Source organism: Drosophila innubila, chromosome X (assembly GCF_004354385.1).
Source record: "Drosophila innubila isolate TH190305 chromosome X, UK_Dinn_1.0, whole genome shotgun sequence".
NCBI lineage: Eukaryota > Metazoa > Arthropoda > Insecta > Diptera > Drosophilidae > Drosophila > Drosophila innubila.
The window spans coordinates 27272333-27297582 of record NC_047626.1 but is presented as its reverse complement, the minus strand read 5'-3'; the positions used below and the strand labels follow the sequence as shown (position 1 = coordinate 27297582).

Genomic DNA, 25250 nt, shown 5'->3' with positions numbered 1-25250 from the left:
AAATTTAAGGCACACACTTGAACTGGCAGTGTTGTAAAACAACCTGTGAATTAAGGTTATTATTATATTATCATTATTAGACAAAAAACTAAATCATTTTCGATTTCAATGTTGGAAAAAATCCTGAAATTATAGCATTATACATTGTGGTAAAGAATCTTGTAAAGTGTTGAACTGTCAGCTTAGTTAGGTTTGTACTTTTTTTTAAATGAAATTCAAAGCTGGGAAATAAAAGAATAATGGAATGTTGCAAAAAAAAAACAAAAATACTAGCAGCCTTATTAAGGGGTTGTACGTATGAATATTTATTGACTTAAGATATTATAATAAAAGTGTGCTGAACTTAGTTTGCAGTACTGCAAAATCTCTTTGTATATATTCATGTATGGTTTAGAGTATCAGAAACAATTAACCATAAGAATAGCCTAAAAATTAAGGAAATTTTGTGTTTTTCAACCGCGAACTTTGATAAGAACTGCTCGGAAGTGCCAGGTAAACTCAATACCCTATGTGTGTGTTTCGTGTGTGTCAGTCGTAAGTGTGTGAGTCTTGTGTGTGTGTGTGTGTGTTGCTTGTGTTATCTTATGCATGACTTTGCTTTATTTATGCGGCGCTTTGCGTTATATGTAAATATTTGCCGAGCATTTAACTTTTGCGAGTTGCATAACGTTAAAATGTTTGCCAGTGTTGCCAGATTACGCACAGCTGCCAACAGCAAACCGTGTACTAGAATCAAACCAACAACATAGCAACTAAAACAAAATACATAAAACAAAATCAACAATGCGCATTATCAGCAACAACAACAACAACAAAAACGACAACAAGAACAAGTGCACTAATATCAAGAATTAGAATAACAAGCAAAAAGTTATTCCCACGATAATTTGAATGGCAAATATTTCTATATCAAACTATAAACAATTAGTGTAAACAAATACAACGCGCAACGCAGTGCAAAAATTAAAATATTTGCCCAAAGCATCAGCAACAAAAACAAGAAGAGCAACAACAATAACAACAGCACTTGCGTTGCAAATTGCGCCTAAATATACCCAAAGCGTCAACAACTAAGCGCCAATAACTAACCCTCTACCTAACACTCTCCCCCCTTTTCCCTCCTCCCTTTTCCCAACCCGCTTTGCATAATTTGAAAAATGTTTTGTTGTCCACGTGCAACGCTTCGTATACGCAATTTTGTATATATTGCTGATAGCATTAGAGAGCGAGACAAGCCCCTCAAAAAAACAATAGGCACGGCTTCCCATAAATCCTTTGAGGGGGGTATCTCTCAATTAGCATAGATGAGCCCCCAGTTGGTTGACAGGCGAGAGATATTAAGAGAGCAAGAGCTAGATTTATGGGAATTTCACTTACCGCTCAGAGAATTGTGGCCGCAGGATGGCGCCTTGCCCAGCAGATAGTCGTCCTTGCAGATAAACTTATTGTCATCCAGCACGTACAGCTGCTCCCCGGTGCTCAGCTGCTTGCGGCAAATGCAGCATGTAAAGCAGTTCAAATGGAACACCTTATCCCTCGGCTTCCTCACCAGATCCGATGGTGCAATACCTTGACCACAGCCGCTGCATTTGGTGCCGTAACGTCTAATTAATTAAAACAATGCAGATGTGTTAAATACTTTTGCCTTTCTTGCAAATATTTACTTATTTATAGTCGTATAATAAAACTTAGCATTCAATATAATTTTTTTTAAATAAAAGTTGTACCTATATTAACCCGAATCGTCCTGAGCAACTTTTTTTCGAGTTTCTTCATGAAACTTTCAGGACTAATAAATTTTAGGTTGCTGAATCCGAAAAAGACATTCTTCTTGTTCGTCCTTGTCAGGATAATCGACAGGACCATTTTTTCAGCTGTTGCCATATGGTAACGCTGGGTATAACAGGACTCACCTTTTTTTAATACTACAAAATACGAAAACTTCTGAAAAAGTCTAATAAACAGAACTTTGTCCAACAGAGGGGCTGCTCCTTGATATATATGACCAAATTTGGTTCAAATCGGTTCACTATACCAAGCTGCCATAGGAACAATCATATTTTATGAACAAAACAATACCGAAATGGGAATAAATCGTATGAAAAATACCTGTACCCTGTACTTCCTAGCGTTACCATATGGCAACAAGAAAAGGAAAAGCTTAAATTTACCAAGAAAAGTGTTTTTTATTCCGAATTCATCATAATTAAAAAGATCAATCTTTTACTTTTCTAATAATGTGTGCATTGCCTATAGTTCAGTACTAAAATTAGTTAAACGATTTAAATTTACTTGCGACAAATTGCCAAATGCCTTTTTTTTGCACAGCAGAATATAGTGAGCAACTTAATGCGCATTTTTCGATTAGCTAACTTCATCAGATTGCTTCAATCAACATTTGATCGGTTAGAGACAACAAACTACGTTTAGAATATCATATTAAAGTTAATTTAATGTTAATATGTTGTCTAAAAATGGAGTCTTAGTAAATGGTAAAATATGGCAACGCTGGGAATGTTCGGCTTAACAATTTTAATTAAAATATAAAAAATTCTTATGTGAATTAAGAAGATAGAATAATAATTTTAAAATAGTAAAATTGTAATTAATGTAACATGTTTTATTGTGACAAACTCAGGAAACCAAAATCAGATTAATAAAAAAGGATTTAAAAAGAAAGTTGCAAAACAAATGTTTTATTATTTGAAAAAACAAAGAGTTTGATTTACTGCGTACTGCAGTTACTACTAGCTTATTCTAGTTAAAATTGTTAGCAATTGTATGTAATCTTAATAAATTATGATGTAAGCTCTAAGAAACCCACTTTGTTAATCTAATAAATATGAAGAATTACTTTCAATTTTTGAGAAATAAATGGGAAATAGTTTCTTTCCATTCAATGCTCAAGTATTTTAAAACTACGGTATTAATAATATGATAGAAAGCTAAAAGTGCCATTTTGTTTGTTCTTTTAAAAATTCGGCATAAATTGTTTTGTTTTCTAAACTTAAATAGTTTATTTACACAAAGCCACTGCCCATGAGTGGAAAAGCTGTTTGTATGATATCTATTTTGTAATTCCGTAGAAAATGAAATTGATTTATAAATAGAGCAAATGTGCTGCCGAATGAATCAATCAAAAGAAAACCTTTAAAAAGAACTGAATGTTTTATGAATGACGCCGAGATCCTATGAATTGAAAACTTGCGGTCCTTTCATTGAGGGCAACAAGTGGCAAGTGGCAAAGGGCAAGGGGGCAAGGGACTTGGTCAGCTGCTGGCCAACACTTTAGGCTATTGTTGATGATGATTGGCAGTCCGGGCCGGAGACCCGATATCTAAGACCAAAGATTCATTGGCCCTTTGTTAGATGACCAGTTCGCAGTTGGCAGTTGCATTTGAATTTGAGTTCAATTGATTTGTGCAGGTGTTTTGCATGTTAATTGATTTCGCTGTTTTTCCTCATTTTTCTTTCATTCTCTATTTTTACTATTTTTATTTTTTTTTATTTTTCAATTAGAAGATTGTCTATACCAGGCAAAATCAAATCGCAGCACACAAAGGGCATCGGACAGTGGACAGTGGACAGTTGACAGAGATCCTGGTACAAAGGCAATGAGTTAACAAGCTAACACTTGGCTTTCATTCTTGGCTTAATTGCTCTGCCTTTGCTTTGTTGATTGATTTGTTCAAGCTTTGATTTGGCTGCCCATTACAATGGTCATTCTCTGACACTTAACAGGAACCCGTTACCATTACCATTCCCATCATTGCTAGCTCACCTGAAGAAATCGTTGCGGCAATAAAGTTTTGATTCTCGGCTAAAGCATTTGTCTGTCAGTGGCTGCAGGCATTCGCAGCATCTCACGCAGGACGCGTGCCAGGCTCGCTCCAGGACATTCAGCAGAAACTTGTCCAATATGGGCTTATTGCATCCAGCACAAGGATCGCCGACGCCGACCGGCGGTTCGCTGCGACCTAAAATACAATAAATGAAAAGAAAAATATATTTATTTAGTTTAGATTAATCCCATTTAGATTACAAAGTCGCTAAAGTTTAAAAATTTTACGAACTATTTGAAACTTGAATTCTACTTAGTAAAATCTATTTTGAATCCTTTTATTTAGTTGAAAGTTCTAAAATACAAAGAAGATAACTTTTTTGTTGGACAGAAGTGATAAACCTAAAGTTAATATTACCAGAACCGTTAGCCGAAACAAACCGTTTAATTTTTTGTAACACAACCGCTACCTTAACCGAAACAAAAAAACTTTTTAAAGAACCGAAAAATGATACGTTTGTAACTGAACGCTCTGTTCATTTTTCAAAAAAAAATTTTTAACTTTCTGTATGCATATCACATCATTTGCTTTATTGCTTAAAATTTCGGTGTGGTTATTTCGATTAAATACGTTGCTACGTTAGTAAATAACTGAAATCATAACAAAAACTTGGTAAATATTTTGAGATTATGAGAATTAAATAATTTAATTCATATATTTAATTCAGGGTATTAATTGACTGTTTGTTTGTTTATTTTTGGCAAACTTCAAATTACACTGCTAGGTCTATACAGCTTTAAAAGTTATTTCAAAAACTTTAGTTTTCATTTCGAAAGAAATTAAGCAAAATAGTACCCAGTTTTAAACATATTGGCAACACTTAAAAATGAGTCACAAATGCTTTTGTTGACCTTTGCTATTGTGTACTCTGCTCTCGACTCTCCACTCTCCACTCTCCACTCTCTCTCTCTCTCTACTGAGCGCCAAAATCCTTTGAGGCGCAAATTAGCACCTCGTTAGGGCCTCAAGGTGATTTGGCAGGGGGGAGGGGGAGGCATTTTGGTGCTCATTAAGCTTGCACATGTATATATAAACATGTCCACGTGTGTGTGTGTAGGTTTAGGTGAGCAAATGAGCAATTCTTAGCTGGGCGCAAACATTTGACGTGCACTGTACGCACAACACACACGAATTTTACAAATGCACAAAATTTACAAATGCACAAAGAGTCCTAATTTGTGTGTGTGTATGTGTGTGTGTGTGTGTAGGGAATTTACACCTGCAAACTTAGATAAATTTGGCAAACGCATACACTTCCCTTCCATCCCTACCCATCCCCCTCACCTCAGGGGACTGCCCACTCATTTGCACCTTTTTCAAATTGAGTGTCCGACTGAGTGGCATATTTGTGCACAAGTGAATAACTTTGAATTGTGAATGAATCAAGTTTGGAGTTGAAGTTAATGTTGAAGCTGTAGCTGTAGCTTCATTCCACCCTGGGGCTAGTTGGGGCTGCCTCGGTGTCTGTGTATTGTGGGCGTGGCGCACACCCCGATAACTGCAACCGTATAATGATAGACGCCAAGCACGCCCGAGGGCTGCTACCACTCGCCGTGTTGTGGCTAAGGAGACAGAGACGGAGAAGGAGACAGAGACGGAGAAGGAGAAGAAGACGGAGATCCGACCATAGTTCACAGTCAGTCAGTCCCCTTTTCTTCTCGCTCTTCTTCAACCTCTTGTCCTACTCCAGCTCCTCTTGCTCATTCTTATTCTGCCTTAGTCAATCAGTCAATGGGCTAAAAGAAACGTTGCGTAGAAATAAAAAAAAAAAAAAAACAGAAGAAAACCAAACTAAACGAAACGAAACGAAATGAAATGAAATGAAGTAGAGAAGTTGTTGAGCCCACGGGGTATATTTAAGGCTGCCACCATATCCACAATCTGGATATATGTATGTATGGGCGGGGGCGTGGTCCAGCTTCAGTTTCGCATTCAGGTAAAAACCCGCCTGACCGTGTGTGAAATTTATTTTCATTCAAAAAGTTTTGCACTTTATATGCTCAAGCAGCCGGAATGAGTGGAGTCGAGTCAAGACGAGTGCAAATGGTAGCCAAAGGAGCAGGATGGCATAGGAGGGGGAGTAGAGGAGTAGAGGAGCAGAGGCAAAGAGAAGTCGAGGAAGGAGTGTCCTCTCATATGCTGGCTTAAAGGGAGAGCTTAGCCTTAGCTGGGCCAACAGCAAGCGCATTAATAATGCTATTAAAGACAAGTTTCGCGTTGCGCATACGCCCCGAGTGACAGTAGTCGAAAAATGTGAAACTGCATGAATGAATGGACAAATGATGGAATGAACAAGCTGACAAACTGACAGGCGAACGCTCTCTCGATTATAAATGAGCAACTGACACACTGATTGATTGACGAATTGACTCATTTTGCAACACAAAACCGAAGCGAAGGAAGTAAAAATAAAAAAACAAAATAATAAACGTGGCGAACTGGAAGAACTTGGAGAGTTGATGTTGGGAAGTTGCGACCAGACCTCGCATATGTCAAAATTGACGGATGTTATCAATCATTTTATGCCGCTGCAGACAATTTTTAATGAAGGTTATAGACGTTTATAGACAGACCGACGGCCCCGACCGAGCCCCAGACAAACAGACGAGCAGACGGACGGACAGAAGACAGAAGACAGAAGACTTTTCAGTGCAGGTTAAACGGTTGCCTCTTTGCTTCTGCTTCTTCTTCTTCATCATCTTCATCTTCCTCAGCCTCATCGTCTTCGTCATCGTCATCGTCATCTTCTTCTATCTCTTCGTCCTCTGCTGCTTCTTCTTCCCCATCATATTAATATTATTCTTAATGTTGTTGCTGTTTTTAAGCTTGTTTCTTTTGGGGCGTTTTCACTGCCTGCCAAAAGTTGACTAAACAGCAGCTGCTCCACAAATTCATTCACTTAATCTACAAGTATTTTAAATTCATCAATTTCAGAAATATTTCAGTACAGCTTTTTCTTTGTAACTTTTAAGCATTTTCCTAGTCTCTTTTTTTTTTTTTGCAAGATTTGAATGAAGTAAACAACTTTAAGCTTTCGATGCACACTTGTGCTTTTTCATAAGTTTTAAATATCCCAAAAAGTTTATCCTTTAAAAGCATCCAGACTAAAGACTTTACACTTTATTCAAATGAGTTTTAAGCTTTCATTTTAAACAATTCACGTGTGCTTTTCAAAAATCGTTGTTCTTTAATTAAATGTGCTGTGCTTACAATAGGAATAAGTGTATAAAAAATGTGTGTATTCGTCAACTACAATTTAAATTTAAATTTTTAAACAGCTTTAAATATTAATTGCATTTCGTTAGAGCATTTCTTGTTCGTTATGTTTCGTCTATCTACGTTGCTTCTTGTCAATTGCTGCAGTTGTTGTTGCTGCTGTGCCTGCTGGCCAGAATGTTGCTGTTGTTGTTGTTGCTTGTTGGTTGTTGGTTGTCGGTTGTCGCCTTTGTCGTGCCTTCGTTGCTTCTGGCGCGTTTTTAAAACGCGACAAATTGTTGTTTGCAGACGCCGCTGCCGCAGTTCAAGTTGTTGTTGTTGCCGCTTAAGTGTCGCAATTTAAATATTGTTGAGTGCACTTTTGGCTACCGTTGGCCATTTATTTTGCCCTGAAATTTATGTAACGATGTGGAAAAATTGCCGCTACTGCAACTCCGACTCGGACACGGATTCAGACACGGAGTCGGACTCGAACTCAAACTCCAACTCGAAGTCGGAGTCCAATTCAGAGGGCAACAGCTCTAGGCAACTTTACTGTCAACAGCAACAGCAACAACAACAACAACAAATAAGCACAGTCTCGCTACTGCTCTTCTCTTACTCACTCTCTCTCTCTCTCTCTCTCTCTCTCTCTCTCCCTTGCTCTCTTCCTCTCTCTGGGTCTGTCTGTCTAAGCAATCGCAATCGCAATCGCAGGTTCATGGATCTGTTTTGGCCACTGTGTGCAGCCATTGACCGCTGGCAAGGAGAACGAAGGCACGTTGAAAGCATTTTGCACAACATTTTCTGCGCTCTCAACAAAAGCCCAATAATTGTGTGTCCAGGCTGCAGAGTCGACTTCAACTCCCAGACCTAACTGCATTTATAATGCAACAGCAGCAGCAGCAGCTTCTTCATGGCTCGCTGGGTTGGGCTGGGCAACACCCAAAAGACCAGCCCAAAATAAAAAAAAAATAAAAAAAAGGAGGAGGAAAAAAAACGAGCAGGGGCAACCATGGATGGACGATAGCAACAGCAGCAACAACGGCAACAGCAGCAACAACAGCAACAGCAGCTGCCTGGTCAAAACAATATAAATATACAATAGCAACAACAACAACAACAGCAACAACAACTTTTTGCTCAGTTGCTTCGCTGCGGACTGTGAAAAATTCATTCGACATCAGCGCAAAAAAATCAGCTACAACTTTTTTGTTGCAACTTGGCCAAAAAGCACTTGTGCTGCCAGCTGCCAGCTGCTTGCCCCTTGCCCCTTGTCTCTTGTCCCCAGCCTCTCGTCTCGCTGCGCGCCATGTTGGTTACGCCTATCGTACTCGTACATAAAAAATCCCCTCCCACCCAGCCTGCCTAACCCACCCTAACCCTGCTTCTATAAAACGTGACTAAAATGTTAAAGCCACTAGAAAGAAAATCCAAACCAGCAGCCGTCGCTCAATCGAAATCATTTTTTGTCCTCCTTCGTTTTTCCTTCTTTGAAGCAAATCTTATGCAAAAATCCGAATGGAAATGCAAGCAAAAAACTCACAAAGAAAAAAGATACATAGCAGTAAAGGCAAAAACACACACAAAGTGAACGAAGTGTGCGAAGTGAGATGAAAGAGATGAGAGGAAGCATACCAGTAGCATTTGGTTACATGCGGCGTATGCGTAATGTCATTTCCCAACCAGACGGCAGATTTTGTTCTTGTATTTCTTTTATCTCTTCAAAATATTGTGAATCCCAATGAGCAGAGTGAGCGAAGCAAAAGAAGAGAAAGTTGTGATAAAGTTCTGCTGAACTATCGATATGCAATTGCAAAGAAAATATGTGCTAAAGCTCACTTCTATGTATAAATGGACAACTTTACGATACTCGCAATAAAAGCTTCTCGAAGATTGAAGAACGTTTGCAAAGCGCATAAAATCCTTTTTTTGAAATATGCTTTCTCTTTGAGATAGAGCAGAACTAAAGTTCAGTCATATTCAAGTTGTAAGAAAAATAAAATCGGATTCAGAGTCGAAATCGATAAAAAATCGATTTGTCGATCAGTCGGCAAATAATTCTAATATATCGACTTTTCCCAAATATTTTTTTTATAATTGAAAATGTAATCACAAAATACAAGCGAAGTTTTATTACAAAACCTTATTGCTATTTAAGCTTTTTTAAGTATTGTAAAAATAAAATTTAAGTAAAATTTGACACCTGTGTGATTATCAGTCAAGAAGTTCTGAGATAATTCGATCCGAAAATGTTATATTGTAGATATAGATCGTTCTTTACATACTTAACGACTCAACTGAATTCTTCAAATAAACTTCGATAAACAAAATACAGAAAGTTGTCGACATTTTTATGAATATCGAATCAATTAACACGATTGATTTAAAAAAAAAAGATCGAGTAAAAATAGTTTAAAATAGCTTCGACACAAATGGAATTAGATTTTTCGATAAATTTTAACATCAGTTTACCACTAAAGTGAAAGCTGGCAACTCTTTTTATGAATCTTGCAAGATGTTGACAACTTTTTAGAATGCATTTCTTGGCTCTCACAAATTGATTACTTGCTGTCTACAGCTAATTTCTCATATGCATCTTTCCATGGGGATAGAGATCCCACTTCCACTCCCGCCTGACTGACTCTCCCTCGCGATATTTTAGACAGACTTTGATGCGGGACCGTCGGCTACTTCAGCTTCTATTTTTAATGCGATTCGTTGTGCCTGATTTGACATTTTGATTAAATTCACCAGGCTACTTTACTTGCATGCCGAAAGGCAGAAAATTTGGTAATATACACACACACACTCACACACACCTCTTCAACTGACAGTCTAGCGTTCCAGGGCAATATGTAAATTTGAACATAAATGTAGAAAAATCCATAAAGTATATTAAATGTTGCGTTTCGTGTGGTTGAGGCCAAAGTTCGTCATCGTCGACAACAACAACTGAGTTGCTGTTATCGTTGTTGTTGGTTTCTTGTTGTTGTGGTTGCTTGTGGTTGTTAATACGGTTAACACCTATTTCTCTTGCCTTTTTCTTCATAATTTATGCTCGCTCTCAAGTTGTTAACAATTTAATTACATAATTAGTTGCGATTTAGCGCAAAATATTGAATATTAATGAGCTGTCAACGGTTCGGAATCTATTTTCTGCTGCAGTCACAACTACAATCGAAAACGAATTTTAAAAAAGGTTTATTTTGTTTAAATAAAGAGACGAAAACATTAAAAACAATTTTTGTCTTACTTCTTTAATATTTATTAATGTTTCAAATTCAAATACTCTCTGCAGAGTTTGTCAATTTCCATTCAATTGCTTGATTTTTCACTTCAAATTTAATTATATCACAAAAATGTTAAGCAAATGATAAGTGATTCTTAGAGTTATTTTATTACACAGTCGATTAATCAGCATTCCAAATTCTTCTTTAGTCCGAGGCTTCTTCAAGTTGAACTAAATTGTTCTTGTATCGATTGTTATTTATTAAAATTATTAAATTCTTTTATACATACTATATATTTGTAGCACTTTAATAAACGTTTCTCGAAATTTCCTTCCTTCTGAAGTTGTCAAACATTCAACGATTTGTTTTGACAGATTTCCTTTTACATTTTTAGCTGTATCTCGCATCTCTCTGTCTCTCTCTCCCTCTCTGTCTCTCTTAGACATTCGCTGCCTCTCGTTCTGCCTCAGCCTTTTTCTTTGTCTTTGACTTTGGCTTTGTCATTTGCAACTTTAAATGCGCTTCAGCCATTTTGGCCATGTACATTTTGTATTTATATTTTGCTACACACACAATCTGCTTGTTGCTGTTGTTGTTGTTGCTGTTGTTGTTGCTGGTGCTTTTATTTTATGCGCACACAAGATACAAAATACGCCTCTTTTTCTGTAACTCATGCATATAAAGTATCTGCTAGATACACAAGCGTACAGAACGACATGAAAGTGGCTCTGCTTTGTTGATGTGTATGTAAGCGGAGTGGGGATGGGGGAATGGGTGGGAAGGGGGAAGGGGTATGTGGATTGCAGCAAAGGAGCTGCTGCTGTGTGTGTGTGTGTATGTGTGTGTGTAAAGCCACAGAAGCCGTCGTCGTCCCCATCGCGAACTGTTTACTTTGCCATTATATTTCCAAAACCAAAACCAGAGGCGGCTGCCAGTCAGCTGCCCCACCAGCCTCACTGAAGTCTCCCCCCCCCCATTCTCCTTTCTGCTGCTCTGTCGAATCCTGTGCCAAGGCAAAAACACAACAACAAAAAAAACGAGAAAAAAAGTGGAATAAAATAAAATAAAAGTATCTGCAGCTATCGCTCTTTGCCTATCAGTTGCCTTATATCTGGCCATGCCCATCCGACTGTCTTGCCACTGCCACACCCCCCACTACCAACGACCCTTCCCTGCTCAGCCCCCCCTCCCACTCTCCAGTCAATACACGAACAAGTTTGTTTTCTTCTCGTTGTTGTTGCCTTGTATTAAAATTCATGTTGCGTTGCAAAATGTGAATGTGAGACAGCGCAAGGGAAAGGCCGACAGAAAAAGCGACAGAGAAAGAGAAGGAGACAGCTCCACAAGGATAGAGACAGCCAACAAGAAAGAGAGAGAGAGAGGGAGGGAGGCAGTTGTGAATTCATCATTTGGCATTGAAGATGCTTTTGTTTTTCTTCTCACTGTTGAATAGCATTTTCTCTGGAGAGCCTTTGACGCTCAGCAGGTTGCAAGTCTTCTTTTCTTTTCATTTTTATTTTCATTTATTCCTTCTTCTTCTTTTTTTTGGTATTTTTCCAACCGTCAAAGCTGCTTACTTGTTGTACGAGAGTATGTTGTTATTGTTGCCTGATCAGGCAGTCAACATGGTCATTAACATTTCCAATTCCATTTTCATTTCCATACACAATGCCATAGCCATTTTCATTTTCTTGTTCTCAGTATGAGTCGAAATCTCATTCGCATTCGCATTCTCATTCTCATCTTCATAGTCATCAGTCTGGCAACCATCATCATCAACATTGTCGTCAGGACGCACAGATTTTTTATAGGCTCAAGACTTTTTCATATCAACAGAAACTGGTGTGTGTGTGTGAGAGAGAGAGAGGGAGAGAGAGAGAGAGCGAGAATGCGACCTCCAACTCGCTTCTTTTTTTTATGATGGGTGGTTCTGTTGTTGTTTTCGCCCACTCGGCTCACAATACTCGTGTCGTCGCCACAGTTCGTGTCATATTCCCCCTCTCCATTCTTCCCCACCCCACTCTCATCGACGTTGTTGTTGTTTTTTCCTTTTGTCAGCAGACAGATAGCCAATGATAAGCCTTAGCGTATGAGTGATGTGCTCCTGTCCTGTCCTATCCTGTTCTGAACTGTCCTGTTCTGTCCCAACCACCCTGTTTTATGCCAACCACCCCCTCGTAAAGCCACCCACCACCCAACCACCCATACTTTAGCAACGATTTCAATGTTTATCCTTAATTCTGGCAAAGGCATTTCCCAATTCAAAACAAAGTCTGATATATTTTTTATGACTACTGCTCAAGAAATTCCATGTTGCATGCCTCCAACTAGTGTAAAGTAAGTCCAAGGAAACGCAGCTAAATGAAAACTGCGAAAATAGCCAAGGATTTCGCCCATCATATGCAATTTTTATGACACGCTGGTGACGAAATTTGGGACATTCAACATAAAACGTTTGATTTATTTGAAAATGTTTTTATTTGAACAGAGTTTGAAAGTGCTTTTTGATATCATCAGTGTTGCCAGTTTGGCATATTGTAGGCTAGATCTAGCAAGTTTTCCAATGATTTAGCCTGTGAAATTTTAAAAATGCTTAAGCCCGTAAATCTAGCCTACTGTCAAAAAAATCTAGCCTATTTTAGACTAAAACGCGAATTGCGTTGATTGAAATATAAGCACTGAGTTTTAGCACACATGATAAATATTTCAGTCCCGACCTGTCCCATAAATTTCGGGGCACAAAAGGTATCGGGAACAATATCTAGATGCTATTCAAGAGGTCTTTACATGAACTTCGTTCCTCGTTCCAAAGCCATATTTGCCAATTTTTTTGGCAAGAGAAGCGGATAAAAACAATTACAATTAAAATTTCTGTGAAACATGGGAATAATTTCCAGAGCTTAAAGAGTGGTTTTGATAAGTGACATGCATTGAATTGCTTTCAGTTATTTAGAATTAATACAAAGATGAAGAATTATAAGATGCACTATAAATGATATAATTAATGCATCCCTATTTTAAAATAAATATAAAAAATAAAACAATAATTTTTAATGGTTTTTTGGGACTTAATACATCTAGCCTATTTGCTAGCCGAGTTTTTTTATATCTACCCTATTCTAGCCATTTTTTGTTTTCAAATCTAGCATAATTTTACTGTTCGATATAAATATTAGTATTATTAACTTAAGTTACAACTAATTTTTTAAAATTCTTTTCTTAACTGAAATAAGCCCCATAATTATCATTATATTATAATATATATTAAATATGATTTTTATCATTTATACTATGAAGACTTAAAGTTTTAAAGCAATAAACAATTTAAATCTTTTGGGAAAGAAACATTATTTTGAATATAAAAAGGCTCAAAATCGAATCGATGTTTTGCTCTTTGGCTTAAATTATTACATCCAACTCTTTTCAATATTTTAAAAGTTTAACCATATTCTTTGTTAGCCAAACGCATTATAGTTAAAATAATAAAAGCTTTTCAATGAAATGTTGGGTATTTATTTATTATTATTTATCTAGATTTTTCAAGATTTTGCTGGAAATATTGAATCAAATTGCAGGTCGAACTGAAACAATTTACGTTATTTGTGCAATGTCTGTGCCAAAAATGGGGAAAAGAGAACACAAAAAAAAAAAACAGAATAAACGAGCCCAAAAAAGCCACAGATGCAAACCGACGACTGACGTGTGAAACGCGCACAACATAACCCCCCCCACCCTCCTGCTTACCCACAGCCAGCTGAAGCAGCACTTGCCACACACCTGCCTGTTGCAGGGTATTTTGTGGTGCGGCTGATGTTCGCTGACGTTGCTTGTTTATTTTGTTAATATCAACGGAATTGCACCAGCACAGCCTATACCCTTTACCACACACACACACACCAAAAACTCACACACACACACACACACACACACACACACACACACACACACACACACACACACACAGACATGTAGAGGCTGCTGTATGTCAGTTAACTGATTCCAACATTTGATGTGGTCGTTGGGACTCACTTTGACACTGCCTAATGGCTAGATGCATGTGTATATATGTGTATATAAAAAGAGATATATATATATACAGATTTATATATAGCATAATATATATATAGCTATGCTTTTGTGTTGCTGTTGCAGCTTCATTGATTGATTTTAAATGCTTTTGGTGTTGGCAATTCATTTAAAATTTATGTATTTGTAAATTTGCATTTTTCAATATTTAATGTGGCAGACACTGCAGATACCGCACACACACACACACACACACAGACACACGCATGCCGTCTCGCTCTCTCTCTCTCTCTCTCTCTTTCTCTCTCTGTGTGTCTTTATGCCGCCTCCCCTGGCCCCTATGCAACCCTTCCCCTCTGCTTTCACGCTGCTTTGTTCAGTGACTTTGGCAGCGCTTAATGCGATTAAGGGTTTAAAGTTGTGAGCCAAATAAAGCGTATGGCCAAGAGACTACAGTTATTTGGGGTATGGAGGGGTTGGGTTGGGGGTTGAAGACAGCAATTGCAATTGCTGCCACACATGCCACATTTGCAATTTGCTTTGATTTGTTAACTGTTTCGACGAAACGTTGTAGGCCATTTTCTTGGTAACATAATATTATGCATATTCTAATTCTAATTATGCACAACTTCCACACTGTATCTCTTTATCTCTCTCCCTCTGTCCCTCTCGCTCTATCACTTTCTCTGTCTCTTTCAGCTGCTTTGTGTTTGTCTCAACATCTAACTGCGTTTTGGCTATCAATGTCTTTTAATTGGTTTTCCCATTAATTTTGCAAATTTATTGCTTTAGCCCCACTTCCCTTTACGTCTGCCTTCTGCATTCCCTTCCCTTCTGCACCTTCTCATTTACTGCACCACAACAACACCACTGCAATGCAATTAATAATAAACAACATGTGGAAATTTGTTATGTGCTTTTGACAGCAAATGATATTTACAATGAAAACTCTCTCTCTCTCTCCCTCTCTCTCTCTCTCTGTCAATCTGTCTCTTTTTCTCTGTGCTGTTGACCGCAAAACTTTGGTTAAGTTTTATCACCCAACTAAACCTACCCCCTCCCCTTCCCCTTAACTGCCGCCCACTTTTGCCAAAGAAAGAGGCGGGCCATTAGCTTCATAAGCTGCCGCAGAGTCCGCGATAAGCGCAATTTATGCGCTGCTCCGATTTCCACATTTCGCTTCGCCTGACTTTTGCCCCAATGTCAAACAAGCGGCAAGAAGAGGAGAAAAAAAATGGGTGGAAAAAAAAACGGAAAATTTGGGAAATACTGAAAAACAGCACAAGTTTCTTATCGCCATCTCTCTGGGTTCAGTCGAGCGATTTTGTGACAAAGCATTAACCTTGAATGCGACTTGAATGCACGTATTAAGCAACCTCCTCTCCCCTCTTCATAGGGGGCAGGGGCAGGGGGAGGGGCACGAGGCACGTTTGGGGTGGCAAAGTCAACTGACGCTAATGCTTATCAGGCATCAGCACCAGGAACTCAACAGAAGCTGCCTGTAAATCTTCCCCATCCCTGGTAGCGATAAAACCCGCAAATGTCGTACATCCGTTAACTGGTCCCATGTGCGAGGTTTCGAATTTCAGACATCCAGATTTCCGATTAGCCAATCTATTCGAAACATTTCATGAATTCCCCCCCTATAGGAACTCTTCATAATGCTGCAAACTGTTGAGATTTATTGCCAACTCTATTGAAACTGAAGCTCTTTTATCATTTACTGGATGCAGGATTTCTCTGTCATTTATTGAGAGGATATGAACTAGTGTACATATTTTTATTCATTTCAGGATTTCTGATAGATTTTGCTTAATTTATAAATATTTAATGTCTACCTAACAAAATATATTGGCCCCAAAATTATGATCAGGCTTATGGAATATAAAATGTTTCAATAAAGACCAATATTAAATTTTTTTTTTTTAATTTATTATATTGCAAATAATATTACTTTAAAAAAAAAAATATGATACTTCTTTTCACAGTAGCCTTGAACTATGTATGTATTAAGTATTTCATTCTAATGGTAATTTTTAAGTTGATCATTTTCTTGTTGAAACATAAAATGTATTCACTGAAAAAAATATTAGAAATGCTTTTCCGCTTCCTCAGAATATTTCTTTAAAAAATGAAATATGAAACTTATTTTAACAATAGTCTTGAACTATGTATTAAGTAATTCATACGAATGATAAATTTAAAGTTCAACATTTTTATAGTTGAAACATAAAATTTGTTCACTGATAAAAATATTAGAAATGCTTTTGCGCTTCCTCAGAATATTTTCTTAATAAAAATGATACTTATTTTAACAGTTTTATTGAACTATGTATTAAGTATTTTAGCTGAAGTATAGAATTTGTTCATTGTTGTAAGATTTCGCGCTTCCTCAGAATAGCTTTTCTAATTTTGCAATAGCTTTGGCAATGTTTCGGCTTGGTTCGGTTCGGAGTGTCCATTCGTTGTGGTGCAATTCGATTTGGTTCATTGCTCAACAAATCCCACATATTCGCTCCTCTAAAGTGACGACAACAACGACGTCGATTGCCGCCCGCTGCTTTTTCTTTATTTTTTACTTTTATGTATATATGTATTTTTGTTGTTGTTGTGTTTTGTTCGCGCTGCGTTTTGAAGTTTTGCCGCAAATGGTTTGCCAACAACAACAGTAATGACAACAGCAACAACAACAGCCACTACACGTGTATGCGCGCGATTTTGATTAATTAATTTGCATATGAGTATTAAAAAATAAAAACGTGCCTTAAGTTGCTGCTGCTGCTGATGATGATGATGATATGAAGGCGCCGGCAACATGTTGCCGTTGATACACTGGCAACATGTTGTCGTTTGGGAACAGAGAGCAATAGCTATAAATACCATTTGCCGCCGAGTTTATAATGCAGCCATAATCAAATTAATAAACGCACAATAAAAACGCATAACAAATTGCCGCTCATTGAGATCGAAGCGGCAGACAAAAGGCGAAGACTGAAGACCGCGAAGAAACTGGCCGAGGAAGACAGGGGAGAGAGGTGAGGGAGGGGAGTGTGTGTGTGTGTAGAAAACAGAGATGGAGACACACAGCGCTAGGGCGAAGGTGTTGCAACAACAACAACAACAACAACAGCATCACAGCGACAGCAGCAACATTACACGCATCATTATGTTGAGCGTTTTTCGGTTATTGATGATATGAACCCGCGGTTCGCAGAGACGCCCGCACCGTCTGTGCAACGCTTCACTTGCCACAGCATTGCCCAAACACACACACTCACACATACATACACAGCACACACACACACACACAGATCCGCACGCAGCTTGAGTGAGCGTAAATGAGAAAGAGGACTTTGTGCACCCAACAAAAATTTAATAATTTATAATGCTCTTGAAACTTTAAGAAATTTAACTGAATAAATCAATATTTTGAATTCTAGTGAATATCCAAAAATCAGAAAGGAAATGCATAGTAGTTAGCTAAACAGTTTTTAAAAATAAAGTGAGATGTACAATGAATAAAGACATTCATCTCATTTGTAGCCTCGACAAATAAATTAATTACTATTTACTAAAACACTAAAGTATATTTCCTTTATTCTATTTTAAGGCGTATAGTAAATATGGTTTCCAAAAAAAAATTGTTGAGTAAACCAAATTAAGCTCCATATTTTAATTTATCCCTTTGCAACAGCTTAATAATATTTAAAATATTAATTTATATATTAATTTATTATATGTAGTTTCGAAATGACTCTTTAGAGAAGTCATGTCAAGTTTAAAATAAGAAGTTGTAGTAAGCTTTAGTTAAATATAGTTCATAAGCAAAAATCGACCACGAAATCCACATTTAAATATTCTGTCTATTATTTTTTAAAATGAATTCTTATCTGTGAAACTTTAGTGATTGATAAATATAGTTTATAAAGAAACTTATAGCTCCAGTTCATAAACAACAAGTTTTGTGAACATTTTAACATAATTATCAAAGTATGACAGCAACTAATTGACTTATGAATAGATCTAATAAAAAAAGTACTTAAATTATTTATGTTAAATGAGTCTACATATGTCAAGCGACAAACTTGTCGGGTGGCTGTTGCTGCTGCTGCCGTCGCTGCTCACAGCGGCTGAGGCAGCGACTGCGGCTGCTGTCGGAGCACTCGAAACTAATCGCATTTAGCTGCGGTCATCTGCGGCGCGATCGTTTTTCTTGGCTGCGTTGGTTCCAGCCGAATGAGCAGAGTGTTGTTCGAACTTTGAACACGGCCCGAAAAGACACCTCTTCTCAAGACTCGGTCCAGTCCAGTCCTGACTTCGACTTCGACTTGGAGTTGGAGTTGGACATTGGGTTAAAGGTCATTACCACAACGTCTCTCTTTCCATTCCCTCTGCTGTGGCTGCGTGAGAGCGCGTCAAGTGGCTCAATTGGAAACTCGCTACAAATTGTTGCCCGTTTTTATTGGTTGTTTTAAGTTTTTATGGCTTCTTGTTGTTGCTGTTGTTTTCGTTGTTCTTGTTGTTGTTGCTTTTGTTTTGTTATTCTCTGCTTTGCGAATCTCTTTTGGTTATAAATCAATTCCTGAGGCTTTGGCTACCGTTTCCACTCCACAGCATCAGCCCGAACAGAAGACAACGACGAGGCGGAAGAGTTTCGCAAGCAGTAGAAAAGCAACAACAAAAACAAAGACAGCACATAAACAATTGTAAATAAATAAATAATAATAAAAGTATAAATAAGTGCCAAGTGTGCACAGTAAATTCTAATTAAACAATAATTTTAATTTCGTTATCTTTTTTTGTTGTTTTCTTGATTCAATTTTATTATTTATTTATTTTGAGTTTATTTTCTTTTTCTTTTAGTTTTTCGCAGTTATTGTTGTAGTTGTCTTTTGACTTGGCCAGGTTAATGGTATCTCGTGTCAAGTGTACACCAACCTGTTGACTGTAACTTGCTGTTGTTGTTGTTAGTTAACTATTGTTATTGTTGTTATTTTTGCTGCTGTTATTGCCGGAGCTGTAAATCAAACCAAAAAGGCGATAAGCTACACAAATGAATTGTGGGCCAACCGAAATGGTCACAGACAACAACAACAACAATAACAACAACAACAGAAAACAACGAAACAAAATTGAAAATGAAAAAGCGCAATAGAACCTGTTGATGATGTTGAAAGCCCCCGCCTAAAACCCCGCCGCGAGAGAATTGTTGTCTAGTGAATCCATTCGTGGACTTTCCGCTGAAAACTGTCTGCTCTTTTATTTTATTTCTGTATTTTTTTTTTTTTTTGTTCTCTGTAGTTTTTCAACTGCAAAAGTCCGAAGTCAAAGTCGAGAGTTGGAGCTCGAGTTGCTTGCACTGAAATTTATGGCGTATAAATTATCTCACACGTTGACTATTGACAGCTTTAAAATAATCGTAAAACGGCAAAGAAATCATAAAAGAGCCACAGAGCACTGAAACCAGAACACAATCCAACAACAGCACCACAACAGAGCCGTCGCACCACCGCAGCCATTCAATGTGAATTACTATTTCAGCTTCAAGCTAAACTGCAAAAAAAAAAAAAAAAAAAAAAAAACTAAAAATGAGAGAATATACTGTAGGACAGGCGACGACGTTGGCCCCAAAGCGTCGTCCTATGTGGCCAAATCGTGGCTTGGGCCAGGTAAGGGCCTCCTCCCCTCTGCTCCCCTCTCCCCTCACCCAATTCCATTCCACAATCTTCGTTTTGGGGGCCGCCTGCACAAAATGGAAAAGTTCCCAACAGTTGGGGGCCCCATAACTTGCATATCATGGCTAAGAGTTTGCTCGGAGACAGGTCAAAGATATATTCAATTCCTGACAAACGGGCAACAAATAACATTTAAGCTAAGCTTAGATGGCCAACACACACACACACAAATCAGTAGCTCTCAGCTACCCAATAATAACTCCCAAATGATTTATACTCGTACTCGAATTGCAACAGCCCCCAAACCATTGATCAATCTCTTCCTCTTCAGTCTCAGTGTCAGATTCAGTCTCAAATTCAAACAAGTTTCACAAAAAAAAAAATACACAAAATTTAAATTTCGTATTGAAACGCAACTTTTATAATATTTACGAAAACAAATCGAATCAATCATCATAAAGATTTCGTTTTGTGACAAAATATTTTCATGCAAAAAATTGTTTTAAATTTAGTTCAAATTTCCAAATACTATATGTGCTCACAAGTGGTTCAAATTATCTAAGCTTGCTGAATTAAAAAAAACAAGTGGGAAAGGCTATAGTCGAGATTTCGACCATAGGATACCCGTTACTTATTTTAATATATAAAAACGTACTTTAAGGAAACTACTACCTGATGAAAACTACTGCATACTTTAAGGTGATTGTATTGAAACAATAACATTACTATAACTTTGGTTAGCTATTACTCTCGTTCTAATTGTCCGATCTTGCTGCGGTTAAGTGATATTAGAGATAATAATAATAGATAACTTTAATTACCATAAAACCTGTATTATCTCAAAAACTGTGGGTGTGGTGGTTTTCCGCGATGTGCGGTGACTTATCTTTTATAGTCTCTGAGATCTAGGCGCTCTCACGGACATGGCTATATCGACTCGGCTGTTGATGCTGATCAAGAATATATTTACTTTATAGGGTCGGAGATGCCTCCTTCTCCCTGTTAGATACATATCAACGAGCACAACATACCCTTTTACTTATTTTTAAAGTAACGGGAATAAATATATAACAAACGAGAAACCATGAAAGCAATGAGATCTAATGGATTCTGGAGTCTAGACTTCTTATACTTAAAATGTACTATATTTACCGTTTTTTTTTTTTAATAATAAGAGTCCATTATAATAAGAGTCACATATGAATAAACTGTCGAGAAAATCAAGAGATTTAATACCAAAAATACCAACCTATCTGAAAGACTACAAAAAATGTTGGTAGAGCTGCGATCAATTTATAAAATACCCTATAGAAATTCAGTTGCTTGGGTTTACAGTACAAAATGTTCCTAAATTTGTGTATATTTCACAAGTTGCCTTTTTACCAAAATAAATAGAATTAATTTATTCATTTTTGCTGCAAACAATTTGATGTATATGTATAATGTATATGTATAATATGATATCTAAGATAAGATAGCATATATGTATAATATGATATCGAGGATAAGACTTAGATTTGATCGTAAGTTTGAGGATGGGAACATAATTTCCTAATACAATAACGTTAGACTTATTAATATTTATATTCTTTGTATTCTTATCTCAGAATTGTAAACTCAATTTGGAATAAATTTCAAGATTAAAAATTGTTGTTTAGTTTCTAGTTTCTGAAATCTTCCCGTACCTGAGTCGTTATTCAAGTTAACCTTTTGCCAGATAATATTGCTTCTCCTCAAATTTATTTTTTATTTGCGCCTTTAAGTGCCCACAAATTGTGACCACCCAGAGGAGAATTTGGTAGTAGCAATGTGAGACTTGGGAGTTGTTTTATTTTTGTGTTGTACTTTGCATCTCAACGGCTCATTATGCTGGCTAATTTATAGTTTGGGCCACGCCCATGTGGACGTCTAACAACGCTCTCTCTGCCGCTTCCCTCCTCAGGGGTATTTAGCAATTCTTCAGGTTAAGCGCGGCAGCGGCTGCCGGCTACGCTTTTTGCTCAATAAATCAATGGAGCTGAGCAAAAAGCCATAGAACTGACTTCCAACTTGTTTTTTTTTGTCTATTCTACAAGCAATAGTTTTTTGTTGTTGCTGTTGCTGTTGTCGTTGCTCGTAAAGCGACTTGAGCAACTGTTGACCGTAAAAATGATGAAGAAAATGGCGCATAAAAAATGTTGACGTACTTGGAACTGCATTGACGTTGCCTGCAACATCAGCAAACGGCAGCAGCAGCAGCGGCAACAGCAACAGCAACAGCAAACGGCAGCAACATGAGGTCGCAAATATTGTTGCATGTGCCTGTGGCAGCTTTGATGCTTTCAGGCAGTTAGCTAGACCCACACTCGCCATTCTACTCATCATCATCATCATCATCATCGTCATGGTCATCATCATGAGCTCAGGACAGTCATAAATGTTGATGAACAGCAGGCGAACTTTGTTAAAGGCGTTGCTGCGCTTTTGTTGCTGCTGTTGCAGTTGCAGTTGCTGCTGCTGTTGCTGCTGTGCAACGACAACAACAAAATTGAAAAGATGCAACCACAAGATACAACAACAGGAACAACAACAAAATAACTACAAAAGTATATTGAAGAGAAAAACAGGCTGCAAATGTTTTATGACTTTTGGCTGCGCTTTGTTCTATGTGGCAAGCTACCCCCTCGCCCTCTGCCCCTCTTTGAGACAGTCCATGCCGTTGACAGCTTTGACTTTTGACTTCTGGGACCCCTGGGACCACGCCCCCTGCAGCAGCCTACACATTGCAACGCCTGTCCGAGAGCGAGGCTTTAAATTTATGAGTCGTCAGCTGCCAAGTTGCAAGTCGGCAGTTGCAAGTTGTCCAGGCTGTTGCTGCTGCATATTGCAAGTTGCTAGTCGGCAGTTTTATGGGCCGCTTTGAGTCCCATTTGCTGAAGTGCATGCACAAATCAGCAGGTTAACAAATTTGTTGACGCAATTTGTTGGCCATTTGGCGAAAGCAAAAGCAGCAGCTGCAACCAAAAAGGGGAGCAGCCAAAAGGGGAGTAGAAAGAGGTGCAACACCAGCAGCGGAGGCAACAGAGGGAAATGCCGTCAACTGAGTAACAAAATCAAAAGTTTAATTTTTTCTTTTGGCTGACATTAAACAGTCAGCAAAAGTGAAAATTTGACATGAGAGCAAATGAAATAAAACAAAAGCAAAACAGCCAAACAAACTGAAACAACAACAACCACAATAACAACAACAACAACAACAGAAAACAACAAGAAAAGTTTTGACAAGTCGAAGCAAACTTTTTGCCAGGCGAACACAAAAACTTGCAAAGCGCACAAAATGGGCGCAAAAGAAAGAAGACAGCAGAAACAGAGTAAAATTGAAGAATGAGAAAAGTCAGAGAGAGAGAGAGAGAGAGAGGGAGAGGTTGAACTGTGTAGGGGTTGGTGGGGGTGTGGCTGTGGGGGCAGGGTGACTGTTGCGACCCTGCAGCAAGTTCAAAAGTACAAAACTTTACTTCATGCTTTAACCCAAAGTAGACAAACTTTTCACAAAATTTTGCCCGCTCTGGACTTCACCCCAAGTCTGCCCCCCTTCCTCACTTTGCAATCACAAAAACTGAAGCAACAATTTGCAGGCATTTACTAAAATGCAGTTAACCGAGTGTTCAATAGAGAAAGGCCTTAAACCAAAGTTGATTCCCACTCAATTCTTTAAAGATTTTTAAACAATTATTAAACCATGATAGATTTATTCAATGGAAATTGTAGCAACATTTAATGTATTCTCTATTTTACTCCTTGTTTAGTAAATAATGTAATTTATTTGATTTTCAGTATTTAGCAGAAGTTAATAGACATTTAACTGAAAACTTTTTAAATACTAACAGTTCTTAAAACTTCCATAACTCTTCCGATCGTAAACATTATTTAATAGTCTTTTTACTTTCGATGAACGATCAAGCTCCGTATGAAAGAATCTAAAGACATATCAAAAATCAAATTATAATGGAAATTATTCTGAAACTACAGTTTTCAGAAATTGTATACTCAACCAAGCTATTAAATATTTCATATTTTAACAAGGCTAATAAGATATGTGCATACATACATTTATTTATTTAATTTATACAATAATTCAAAGCTCGAATTTCGCAAAACACAAATTTTCTCAGCTATGTTGTGTGAAAATTTCAGCCTCCTAGGTCTTATGGTTTGGGCTGTGCAATGTAAATGAGGACAAATAAATGAGGACAAAGGGACTTAAATATATAGATTTAAATGTGCTTGAAATGGCTTAGAAAGTTTGTCTATATTTAAACTTGACTAATTGTATTCCTAATCTATATACATAAATCTTTAAATCAGTTGACAATTTCAGGTGATAAAATTAAGGAAGAAAACAAATAATCCAAATATTGCGCATATGATTAAAATAACGCCTCTACGACTTTTGAATTCTTCTGCAAGAAGAATCGACCTATTTCTAGCAAAGATTCAAGAATAAATTTCTATGTAGAGTTCAGGACTGGAAGATCCCAAAGCGGATCCTTAAGTTAACCCATGTCGATCAAATTGGAGTAGGGAATTATAGTAGCTGGACTTACCTATATTGTGCTGATTTGTGTGCAGGACCGCGCCGAATGCCATTAGATCCTTGACGGGAGGTGCTCGGCTACCGAGGGCGGCAAAACCGTCGCCCAGAAATGACGCCAGCGCGACAGCCCTGAGGGGCGCTTTGGATGCCTCGGTGAGAATTTTGTTGTCGAATATATCGAAGCTGGGGGGCGAGATGATAATCGTCGCGGCGATGATGATGATGATGTTGATGATAATACGCACACACGCGACAAGCGCGCACACACACACTTACACACACAGACACACAGAGAGATAGAGATAGTGAAAGAGATGGGGATACGAATGGGGATTGATGTAGAGGTATGTGTGTGGAGCACGTGTGTTGTTGTTGTTTGTTGTTGTTGTTGTTGTTGTTGTGCTGTATGCCGGCGGCAAAACACGCGACAGCTGGCGGCTGATTTCGGCTTCTTCTTCTTCTTCTTTTTCGCTTTTTGCTTCAATTTCGACTTTGATTTCGATATCAATTTGTATTTGTATTTTAATTTGTATTTGTATTTGTTGTCATTTAGACTTGTAACTTTAGTATTTGTTGTTAACTTCTACTACAATTAATTTTTTAACATCTTCTTATTCTTCTTCTTTGTTAGCGATTAATCCACTTGACACTTTCATTCGCAGCGCAGGCAAAGAGAGATGTCGAAAAGCTTTTTCGTATTCCTTGG

At 37.7% G+C, this 25250-nt stretch overlaps 1 protein-coding gene across 1 annotated transcript in view; it reads right to left on the bottom strand.

The window, feature by feature from the left end:
- LOC117793657 (LIM/homeobox protein Lhx1) overlaps positions 1-24721 on the bottom strand; it is a 64033-nt gene extending 39312 nt beyond the window's left edge. Inside the window, exons 1-3 of the mRNA XM_034634040.1 lie at positions 24555-24721; positions 3782-3977; positions 1378-1604 (exon numbers count right to left, since the gene is read on the bottom strand). Coding sequence (XP_034489931.1) covers positions 1378-1604; positions 3782-3977; positions 24555-24597 — 466 coding nt within the window. The 5' untranslated portion in view covers positions 24598-24721. The remainder of the gene's footprint in view (positions 1-1377; positions 1605-3781; positions 3978-24554) is intronic.
- Positions 24722-25250: the final 529 nt, after the last annotated feature.